At 34.9% G+C, this 12493-nt stretch overlaps 1 protein-coding gene across 2 annotated transcripts in view; it reads right to left on the bottom strand.

Annotated features, from left to right (window-relative positions):
- Positions 1-12493, bottom strand: part of PARD3B (par-3 family cell polarity regulator beta) — a 1231823-nt gene that overhangs the window by 550831 nt on the left and 668499 nt on the right. For both annotated transcript variants that reach the window (XM_056111836.1, XM_056111837.1), the window contains exons 6-7: positions 7286-7372; positions 955-1080 (exon numbers count right to left, since the gene is read on the bottom strand). In XM_056111836.1, the coding sequence (XP_055967811.1) occupies positions 955-1080; positions 7286-7372 (213 nt within the window). The remainder of the gene's footprint in view (positions 1-954; positions 1081-7285; positions 7373-12493) is intronic.

Below are 12493 nucleotides of genomic sequence, written 5' to 3'. Positions count from 1 at the left end.
TGAGTTTTGATAAGCCTCCATTCCCAACTACATAAAATAAGGATAATATCTGCTATGCATGCCTATCAAGTCTTTATTAAAAGAATATTAAGATAGTGATATAGGAAGTATTAATAATAATTCTGATTGCTATAATTTTAAAAACTAGACCCTTAAGACCATTTTTTCCACACTTAAACAGCCAGTGTCTACGGACACTTTGCTCTTGGCCCACACATGCCTGCCACAAACACACCACGGATATCACAAGATCACTGACTGTCACAGAGAAAAAAAAAAAATATATATATATATATATAATGGATGCCATCAGTTAGAAATAGTGGCTGGTTGTTACTAACTAATGGGTACTTGTATTTACTCTTTTGTTTGGAAACCCCATAGCAATGTAAACTTACATTTTAAACAATATACATTTTGCAGACTTCTAAATGCACTGATCCTTAGGTACAAGAATCTCTTCCCTTGACGTTTTCACATGTGAATAAATGATTTCTGGAGGGAGAGTGTGCTAATTTTTTTTCCATTTGTTTTTATTATCCAGTGAATCCTTATGGATGTCTCTGACAGATATTTAGATCAAGGAAGACTGCTGACACCAAGTAAGTTAATTAATAAGCTGAGTTAACGGTCTGTGAAAAGAGCCATTAAATACCAGTCTAACTGACCCATATCCCAAGAAAAACAAACCCGTCTCTAGATGCCCTAGAAAGACAGCCAGGCAGGAAGGCTTGCTATATTCTGTGACTAACCATGCTCTGGGCGGCCAGAAACATGTGCGGACCATGCTGGATCATGCAGAAACAAAAGATGCGTTTGAAAATGAGTGTCTTGAGGTCATTCAAAGGGAATAGATGCAGAATTCTAGCTGTGCTTTTAGTCATAACAAGCTCAATAATGATCATAAGCATTTAATGGATCAATAAAGTAAATAAACAATAAAGATGTGCTTACTGAGTAAAGGATTTGTCTACGAGGTCCACATTGTTGATTTTTATAATACATTCATTTTCATGAAACAGTCCATCCCTCTTGGATCTGCTGTTTTCTTCAATACCACGGATGAAGAGTCCTAGAATTCTAAACAAAAAGTTTAGGTAGAACTAGAATTCCTGAATCATGATATGCTAATTATTCCTGCATGTAACTATTCAGAAATGAGTACTGATTTCTACTTATGAGAGAAAGTATTCTTTTAAATAAATTTAGACAGCTGATTGTTTATTTGTTTTAGGTAAAAGAGTTCTATTAGAGAACTATCACTATTTCATTCTCTCTTTCATCCTGTTGTTCGTTGATTTACTTGAGCGGGCGTCAGTAACGTCTCTATTCGTCCCAGCCCTGAGATTTTAGCAGCCTTTCTTTACTCATCTTTCCCAACGATTGGAGGTTCTTTCAGGGTCAGGAGAATGAGACCTGTTATAGTTACTGGTTTTGGCATATCGAATATGACACGGGGAGCTTGCCAGGCTCTGCCTGTGCGGGCGGTAGCTTGCCAGGCTCTCCGAGAGGCATAATATATATATATATATATATATATATATATATATATATATATATATATATATATATAATTTGTTGCCTACTTTCTGAAATACATCAAACATGGTGTGGTAATTATGGAGAATGGGTAAGGAAGTGTCTTATGACTTATAACAGCAGCCTGGAGCATGGCGGCGGTTGGGTAGTGGAGGTTGGCTGCTGGGGCTGGGTCCCTTGGGGCTGGGAGGGCTCTTGCCCACCCCGCTCTGGGGTGCCCCGAGTGAAAACAGCCTGGTGTGGAGAATTTCTCTAATTCTTTGCCGAATTAGAGAAATATACATGAACAAAACCCCAGGAAACCTTAATCCAAAAATCCCATTTCTCAAGTGCCATAAACTTAGAGAAGGTCAGTGTCACTTATGGTGTTGTGAACACAAAAGAGAGGCTTTGGAGGAAGGCATCAAAACTAAAATGTAAGTTCAAGTTAGTGTTAAGGGCCAAGTAATGTTGAGTAATGGGAGAGGATTAGGTATTCACTGTAATATTTTACAGCTTCACTACCTATTTCAGTAATTAACATTTTAAGAAGAAAACACTCATAAGTACAGATCTCAGTTTAGAAGGCAGCCCAGTCCTGTCTGTTAGTATTCCTCAATCAAGTATGGGCCAAGTGTTTTCCAAGTATGAAACATGGAAGAATAGGAGACAATACTGCAGGGTTAGAAAGAACAACTGGCATTGGCTTGGTGTACAGTAGAAATATGAAAAAAGTAGAGCCTTCAGTCTCTAAGCCTGGAAGGACTGGAGAATATTAGGATGCCAAGCAGAGCGGAAGACGGACGAGCATATAGATAGGGAGAGAGACCAGGCAGAGCAGGAGGGCTGATTCTTTTTGTGAAGGTTGGGGTCTGTCCTCAGACCCTTGCAGGGAGCCAACTCAGAATGGGAGCCAGCTACAGTGCTACAGTGTGTCCATTAGCAGATGGACTTAATCTGATGAGGTTGGAATAGTCCCCCCACCCACCCACATCTGCTTCTCAACTAGGCAGGGGCATGATGAGGGCAAGATGTCGTCCGGTTGTCTGAAATTTCAAATAAAGAAAATTTGGATTCAGAGAGAACATCCAGGGACATCCTGTGCTTTGTGACTATGACACTGAATAAGGAGGGGTCGACTTGGGAAACAAAAGGAAGGAAGAAATAAAATAACAGTAATAAAATAAGATCTTAAAGAGTATACATTACATGTTGGTAGATCTAAATAAAAATGGAAAAGAAATAAAATGTGCATCGTTTACTAATTTGTCCCTTGAGCGCTTTGTACCCATCTCTGTAATCTGTTATCTGTAATCTGTTATGGTCCCACCCAGAGGAAGAAAGACAGATTTTTCTCCAAGGAGAATCTAGTGGGTGTTGTGAAACTTCCATACACTACTTTTATACTTTGCTTTTCAACTCTGTCATTCTCTTCAATATAAGGCCATGTGTAAGAGCCCCTGTAGCAAGTCTCAAACTAAACAAAATATGGGCATATTTATACATGACTAATAGGGTTGGTTATAATGGATGAAAGGGTGATCTCAAAAGAAAGTGCTCTGGAAACTATCGGAAAAATGGAATCTCTGCCTTATGGGCCTGGTTCCTTGAATTTGTTTCCATCATCTCCAGACAGCTTAAGGAAAGGCACATTTAGATTTTGGCGTCACAAATGATCAATGATTGCAGTCTGATGATGCAAGAGAGAGAAGAGTGAAAAGTCATGTCATCTATTTAGGGGAGGCTGGAGTCATGGGTGCAAACATGTGGTGAGGTACTGTACTCCTTTCCCAACTTCTAGCAGGTTAGTAAGTATGCCACTCTCTGTATGAAGAGGAATGGGGCCCAAACTACAATTTGATAAAGGATCTGAGATTCAAATCAATAATTTCACACTGCTAATCCTACCTTAATCTTGTAACATAATATTAAAAATGGAACAACATGACATGAAAAAAGAGAAAAAAGCCAGCTAGGACACAAATATGTTCCTTTCCTAAATTAAATGAATCTCTAATAGTTCACATTTTGGATTTTTTGTTATGGTGGAATCACAATAACATGATCCATTAAGAGGCTCACATGTGGTTATAAACTAGTTTATGTAAGCGATATTTTTTTAACAAGCATTCAAGTCTTCCTTTAATTTAATTCAGTACATCATCAGTCCTGTAATGTTACTCCCTAGGATTTAATTTCACATTTTGGGAGATGAATTAATTCTTTCAGGCCACTAGGTTGCAATTTAGCTGGCATATTACAGCTGGAGTATGCTATGTGAACCTCACTGATCTAAATAACCTAACTTTCCATGAAAAATTTATTGACAGAATAAGCCCAACTGTAAAACCCATGTGTCAGAGGTAATTTTGGTTAAAATGTAAAACTGACTGATTTTATTAGTTTGGTCCCTGGCAACAAACGACTCTTGGCCTCTCTATTCCAAGAAAGAGATGGATTCCTTCCAGTTTGATTTCTTCCAGACTAGTATGAGAGGGTTCAGATAAAAGGGTATCTTTTCATATCACTTTGTACCAAACTGGTAGGCTGTCCCGTCTGGACAAGAATCTGAGAAATTAAAAAATGAATGTTCTAGTTAGAATTGAGAGGAGCCAGTCAATTTGCATTAACGAGAAGTGATAAAGGGTGAAAATCCATTGTCACCCCTTCCCATCAGAATGGTGACACTAGCTTTTTGCTCTTCTAATGCTTTTCTAATAATCACTTCTTTTTCTTCTTATTCCTTTTAATTCTTCCAGTTGTATCACTTTGTCACTGTACTAGCTTAGTATGTTTGTATAAAAAATTATTCAATTTAAATGAATGAATAAAATTTTAAAAAATACAAATGAAATGGAATGGCTATAAATATGCAGAGGCTTGGCTGTTTCATCTACTTGTGGTTCTACAAAATATACATGAAACAGCCATGAAATATGTTGTTTACGTGGCGGGTCACATAAACAGCATTTGGCACACTGTGGTGGAGTAGCGAATGAATTCACTGAGGCTTTATCTCTTGCAATAACTACGATGTTATACCCAGGGAATTCTAACTTAGATTGGATTTCTTATTCACCAACAGGTGCTGCACAATTTTTCTAGGGGAAAACAAATAAAGAAGCTGGAGGTAAAGCCAATTACAGTAGTCCTAGTCAAGAATTAAATGTAAATTCTAATTTAAAATAATGACACAAACCAATAAATAGAAGGAAATTAAGAACTAAGTATATACATACACCACAATGACCTTACTTCACCACCCCCTCTTTCCAGTGCTCACAAGGAAAGCCATATGGCATTATGAAGTCAGACACTTGTCTGACACGCTCTATGTGCAGTTGTATCTAGACACATGGGTTGAGTTAAGTGTGCTGTTTCAGCCTGTAGTCATTACTTCTTAACTTTTATTGGCTCGTGTCCCCACTTCCATATTATTTTTAATGTCTTTTAATTAAATTTCCTTTTTATAATACTAGTGGATAACAAAAAATAATTATACAACTATTTCACCAAGTTACTGAATGGTTGGCTATGGATTTATAAAATCGTACTTGTGAAACAAATTTTTGAGTTTAGTCATACTTATAATAATAATAGATAATAATAATTTACAAATCATACATCACATTTTTTCATGGAATATGTACTTTTTAATGCCGCTTAATCCCCATAAATTTGTTATGATATAGGTGTTTAATCATAATAGGAGAGTTCAGGGGACTTGGTCAAGCTTGAAAAAAGAGACTGCTGCAATTCAAATCCAATTGTTTTGAACACAAGTCCAAGACTCATTCTACTCTTCTACGAGGCTTTAGCCAGAAATCAGAAGCAAGAAGGAGAGAGAGGAAATCAATAAATTCTAGTGTGTTTCTCTCATTTGAAGCAAGAGAAGGTGATTTCTAGTCTATAGGGTCAACTTGTTTCCTGAACTATTGAAAATGAACTTTGGGTGATTGTCACATTGTATATTTCTTCATGCTTTGGAAATGGGGATGATCTTGTGTTCTATTCCAGCTTCATTAAACTAAAGGACTTGGTAATTTATCTGCTCTGGTATTTCACAAAACTCTATCAGTACACTCTGCCAAAACCCATTAGGATTTCTTGTGACAACTGGGTAAATACTCACCCTGTCTATCAAAAACAACCTCAGCTTGTCCTATGCCATAACCCATAACATTTATAAACATGCTTATTAACACATACAGGAAATGAGACAATAAAAGCCAGCGGCTTTTCAGTTCAATTCTTTATAGGGAAAATTCATTCAAGCAAAAGCTTGGCATCAGATGTTACTGCAAAAAAAGGTGATGACTTTGCAATTACAGGTAGCAGATGGCTACCTGCTGAAAATGGTGCCAACCAAAATATCATGACTAAATCTGCTTTTCCTGTGGTATGGCAGACTGAATTAAATAAATATTCAGGATCAGTAAATTAATTTTATATGACCTTTGGGAAAATTTCTGTTCTAGAAATAGCAATAGGGTGAGGGCAAATCAGAAGACCCAAATTTGATGTGATTTTGAGAAAATCAATTGACATTTCTGGTCTTTGAACTTCTAAACTAAACTAAGTTATTCTGCCTTATCCATGATGCATTTAAGAAAAATATAATTTATCAAATTTATTAAAATTATGTCATGGGGGGCTGGAGCAATAGCACAGCGGGTAGGGTGTTTGCCTTGCACACTGCTGACCGGGTTTCGATTCTCACCATCCCATATGGTCCCCTGAGCACTGCAAGGAGTAATTCTTGAGTACAGATCCAGGAGTAACCCCTGTAAATCACCAGGTGTGACCCCACAATCGGAAAAAATAAAAATAAAAATAAATTATGTCATGGGAAAATCTGATACCACTGAAAGTTTCTGATAGCCCTTGTCAACAACAGCCTAGTGCTAGGGACAAGTCACTGAAGAGTGATATACCACCTTATTCTAGTTTTGTTAAAGTTGCTGTGATAGCACTACTTTTACCTTCCAGGCTTACATTCTAATTTCCATCATAAAACAAGCTTTATACCCTCTTAGATAGATATGCATTTCAAAGAACGCTGATACAATCTAAATTACCCTAATCTGTGCGAAATTAGTAATTGTCTATAAACTTTCAAAAAGTTGTAAGAAATTCATTTTAACTGATTAATTAAAAATTCTAATCAAGGCACTATGATTTACAAAGTTATTCATGGTTGAGTTTCAGGCATACAATTTTCTGGAACCAATACCACCCAATGTAAAAAGAGCATTTTGCTACTATAGTAAAAATAATTATAATGAATATAATGATGTAGCTTATACAGTAAGAACATTATTCAATATCTGTATGCTAAGAAATATGAACAAGGGACAATTCTGAATTACCATATTCACTTGTTGAATTGTACTCGGGAATGTTAAAAATTTCAGCAGTCATATTTAACTAACAATTTATTAAAAGCTTCACAAGGAGTGCATAGCCTTCTTACTGTGTGTCACCAGTAAGAATACTTTAAGTACTTCATAGTATGAATACTTTAAAAGAGTACCTTATAATTAAGTGCAAAAGCAGAAACTTATTGATTTTTTCTTTCCCATTGCACCCTAAGAAGTAAATGATTTCATTTTGTTTCTAACACATAAGTGGCCAGTTGAGTAAACCTTAAGATGTCCATTTGAATAACAGCAATGCACAATTAATTCTCAGCTAAAAAATGTTTGTGAAAATAAGCTCGTCAAGTTTTTCATTTGCATGAGCTTCTGACACCAGAAAATCCTCTTACCTTCCACTCAGAGACGAAAAGAAGGGCACAACATGGATTCCCAAGGGACCTTCTTCCCCAGAAATCTCCACTGTTCTTGTCATATCACTGGGGCAGAAAAAATAAGAGCCCAGATGAGTCATTGCTTAAAATACAGATGTGGCCCATTAAAGAGAAACAATCTTAGATTTATCAACTACTGTAATGGAAACAGCGGAGATGAAATCAAAGAAATATACAATTTGCTGATACGTTCAGATCCAGGAAATAAAATATTTAAAAGACTGATTTCTCTTTTTCCCCCCTAGAAGAGGAATAAATGGAAATGACTACCTACAAAAATAGCTTCATACTTAACTTAATCTGCATAAATCAACATATTTAAAAGAGGTACACAAAAATGAAAATTTTCCCCATTGAGACACACTTGAAAAGTACTGTACAGATGATAAAATACATGGAATTAAGCGTATCTATGCTGAAGTATAAAGTAGGTTCTTCCTCCCACCAGGAGGAAAAGTGAAATAAAATCATATTTATTAGAAAAAACACAAATTTACATTTCACATCTGTAAAATTGCTGCCAGTAGTACATGAGGGAATATTCAGAGCATCATAAATCGAAACTTAAATGTGACTTTCTGTAAGGCCTGGGCTGAATTCAGTGGAGAAATCCAAATTTTCACCTTCTATTTTTTCCCCTCTTCAGAGGTAGAAAAAGAAGTTACAAAGTCTGGAGAAAATGCATTATAAAAAGAAATAGAAAGCTTGACCTGCCTAACCTATCTCGGATTAAGAACAGGATGAACTGAAATGTTAATGCATAGAATATATGACTGAAATATACAAGACATTGGAAGCCTTTGAGTAATAAAGAGTGGAACTAACACGTTTTTATAGAGATGTAAAATAATAGCCATGAACAATTACTAGGCCCTTTAGTCCTAGAGAGAAAAAATAAAATTGCCTGGGGAAAATTGATAAAGTCAAATCTTAAATCCTTGTTATGGAAATTGCAAGTATGTCTCTGTTGTTTCCTATTTACATGAAAATGACCTGAGACTGATGTCAAATTAAGAGCTATAGCTGCCTCAAATGTTTTTCTGCTACAAATTGAAAATGATGGAATTTTGGCTTCTTGCTGGAAAACTGAGAACAGCATCTAAGAAAGCAAACCACTTGATAAACTCACCCTGTGTGAAGCATTCTCCAAATTATCAGAATTCTAAAGTAAATATGTTAAATATATTCTCATCAGTGGATTGGGCTTATTTTTAGTGTGTTTTCATTGCAAACCTATTATCATTAAGATCTGGGGGAAAAAGCAGGTTAGTTTCCAACATTTGTGGAATGTGATGAAACTTCAAATCTGATAATAAATTTTAAATGAGTTTTACTCAAATATTAGTAATAAATTTAAAACATTCCTCCAAGCAGGTTATATCAAAATTCTGGAATGAAATAAATAAAACAAAAATCTTAGAGTAATGATGTCATAGGCAAAGTGGATTCTTGTCTATAGTTCTAGTGTGGGAACATAAATAAGTATTTATGAATATACAATATGAATTTTAAACCTTAAATATAAGATGTTTGGTGGAAAGAGAAAGCTGAATAGCTTTTAATGGTCCACAAACCAATACATTTTATATAATAGATTTATAGTACTTTCATAGGTATTTGAGGAAGACTAAACACAAAATAGTCACATTCTTGGGTTACAGGACTATTTTAAAGACTTTTAAAAACAAAGACTGGAATATTGTTTAAACATTCAACTTTATTATTATTATCTTTATAATGTATTTTTATAGTTTTGCACTTAAAGCATAACAAAAATCTTTCACTAAAAATGTGTTGAGTATCCGCATGCTGATAACACTCATATATAACATAACAGAGTCATATGGGACAGAAGTGTTTAGTCTAGTAGAGACTTAGAATTTCATCTTAAGAATTTTAGACTGACTTTTTATGACTGCTCATTTTTTCCTATTTTGCAAATATTTCTTTACCCACTCAAAATGTTTCCCGTAAGACACAATAAATTCCATATATCAAAACTATAGATAATTTTAGCAATTATCTATCTTATTTTATTAGTAAAATATCTTCTAATTTATTGAAATGATAAATATTACTTTAAAATACTAAAATTTGAACTGGAAAATAGTACAAAGGTTACCGTGATTGTCTTGCAAAGGGCTGACCTCAGATTGATCCTGAGCACCACATATAGTCCCCAGAGCACTGCCATGTATGATCCCTGAGCACAGTGTAAGGAGTAAGCTCTGAGCACAGCTGGTTGTGACTCCCCACAAAAAACAAAACAAACAAAGCACAAATACCCCCCCAAAATACTAAAACACTTTTGGGGATGGTGTTTTAAGGTTCATTTCTACATTTTAAGATTTTATTTTTAATATTTCTGAGTAAAAAAAAAAGTTATGCTTTCTCTATACATGACGGTCACAAAATTTTTTTGATATTTGATAACTGTTAAATTACTCTCAACATATTTTTATCCAAAAAGCATAAAATCCTGTAAATTTTTATTGTTAATGTAAACATCTATAGAGAATTAAATATATTGTAACAGAGACAAACCTTGCAAATTTTACAGACTATATTTAAGCATCCTCATTATAAAATACCCAATAGTTCTTTCAATATGGATAGAAAAGTATTTAATAAAAACATAATATACTGGTTCATATATTTTTAGTTTGTTTTAAAGGAAAAAGAAAATTCCTTAGCTATATATGTTTGATGAAAAGAAGTAAGTTACTTGTAGATATACTTCATAGAGTTACACTTAACTCAAATTTTAATAAGTGCTATTGATGCTGTTTAGGTAAAGTACAGAAAAGTGTTTGGGGTCCAAAGAGCAGAGTAGCACACAGAAATTCATGTATCAAAACTGGACTGAGAAAACTCTGACAACAAAGTGAGAAGACATTTTAGCAGGGAACAACAAAAGGAATTGGTAGCTATTTGTAAGAAACAGACCAAAATTCTGTTGTGGATTAAAACAAAAGTTTTAATTTCACTATAGTAAAACGGCTAACTTTTCACAACTTATTAAGATACTAAAACAAAAACAGTCATAAAACATTCAGTTTGTCAAGAGGGTAAGAGGGGACCTGGGAACATTGGTGGAGGCACACGGACACTTTTGTGGTGGATGCTGTGTTACAACACTGTATGCCTGAAACATTGCTATTAAGGATATTAGAAATCATGCTACTCAAATGAGAAATGGAAGAAAAACAACACTAGGTACAGTCACTAATATTAAACAAATTAAATGCCTAAGATCCAATTAACAAAATTGATTCAAATAATGTCTGGATCCAGCTTCTACCTAAGAGTTTAGCACAAAAGGCTGAGTGGAGGTGTAGAATCTATGGTCAAAATGAGCTTGTCATGAATAGCAATTCTGTAAAAACTAGATGGAAAGGGCTCATTAATTTTCTTCTTTCAGACAAGGAATAATGGATGGAATGTTTAATATTAAGATTATACAAGTTGAGGTCAGAGAGGTAACACAGAGACTAAGGTACATAACCACATTTAAAAAGAATTACAATGAAATGGGGCTGGAGTGATAGCACAGTAGGTAAGGCATTTGCCTTGCACGCAGCTAACATGTCCAACCTGAATTTAATTCCTCCGCCTCTCTCGGAGAGCTCCGCAAGCTACCGAGAGTATCTTGCCCGCACGACAAAGCCTGGCAAGCTACCCGTGGCCTATTCGATAGGGCAAACACAGTGACAAGTGTCACAATGTCACTGGGCCCGCTGGAGCAAATTGATAAACAACGGGAGGACAGTGACAGTGATCTAACAAAAAGTGTTCTTAAATAGGAATGGAATTAGTTTACTTCACTTTTAATCATCGAATATTTCAAAATTCCAATGATGAAGTTATAAAGGAAAAAATAAAGTCCAGTATTGACATAATATAATTTAGAAGGTAAGAAAAAAATGAATAATAACTCCAGAAAAGCAGTACATATTAGTTTAATTCACCATGGATATAAGGTATTTGGCAGAGATAGTTTTCTCTTTTTTCCTCTCTCCATTATTTGTTTTTGGTTTTGGGCCACACTGAGCAGGGCTTACTCCTGGCTCTGCATTCAGAGATCACTCCTGCTGAGAAGCACAGAACCACATTTGCTCTGGCGATCCAACATGGGTTGACTGAGTACAAGGCAAGCACCTTACCCACTGTACTATCTCTCAGACCCCAGAGATAACATTCTTTCTAATTGCTTTCTGGGCAATGTAAAATGACACAGTAATTTTACAAAGTAAATATATTTTTACTTTTAAAATAATATTTTAATTAAAAAACTCACAAAGTAAATATATCAACTCAATTTTATACACAAACAACATATTTTACAAATGAGAAATTTTACAGAAAAGAAAGGCCAAGTAGTTGATCCAACAGGATACCTTTTATAGAATGTAGCCTATACAAATGAGGTATAGTGAAAGTGGATTATGAAGGCTGGAGAACTGAGAATAGGCACATTGTTTCTCAAGGATGTTATATGTGGGTTAGAGCTGAAAAGGGTCAATGTATCTTTAAACATAAATGTTTCATGATGGGGCACAAGAGAGAATGTGTACTGAGACAGTACACCAGAATGACTTGTGGGTACATTGACAGGAATTAACATTCAAAGAGAAGGTTGAAGGAGGACTCTGTGGAGAGGAAAAAAAGAGAAGAAGGAGAAAATAGATGGGAAACAGAAGCAACAGAGAGAATGGTTAGAGGATAAAAAAGGGGAGAGGATGGAAAAGGGAAGGAAAGAAGGAAGAGAAAAGGAAAATTTAATCAGAGTCAGAGAGAGAGAGAGAGAGAGAGAGAGAGAGAGAGAGCATGCTAGTGAGGTGGGTATTAAGGTTAAACCATTAACTTGAAAACAAATCTCATTTTATTGGATCAAATTCAAAGCCAAAATAATAATTCCTAATTTTGTAGAAAACAGAGTTGCTACAAGTTTTGACATTAAGTATCCATGTTATAAATTTTCTGAAACAAAAATACAGATAAAACACTGATAGGTGAGATCAAATAGAAAAGAGGAAGAAGGTAAAAGCATTAGAAACTCATACAGGTGTTATTAATTTATTTCAATAATCAGAAAAAACTGAATTTATTCCATGAGTACAGGAGTAAAACATAAAAAATTAGAGGAAATTTCAAAATATTTTAAAA

This window comes from Sorex fumeus, unplaced genomic scaffold, assembly GCF_029834395.1.
Source record: "Sorex fumeus unplaced genomic scaffold, SorFum_2.1 ptg000014l, whole genome shotgun sequence".
Taxonomy (NCBI): domain Eukaryota; kingdom Metazoa; phylum Chordata; class Mammalia; order Eulipotyphla; family Soricidae; genus Sorex; species Sorex fumeus.
Note: the sequence above shows the minus strand (reverse complement) of the source record. Positions and strands in the feature narration are given on the sequence as shown.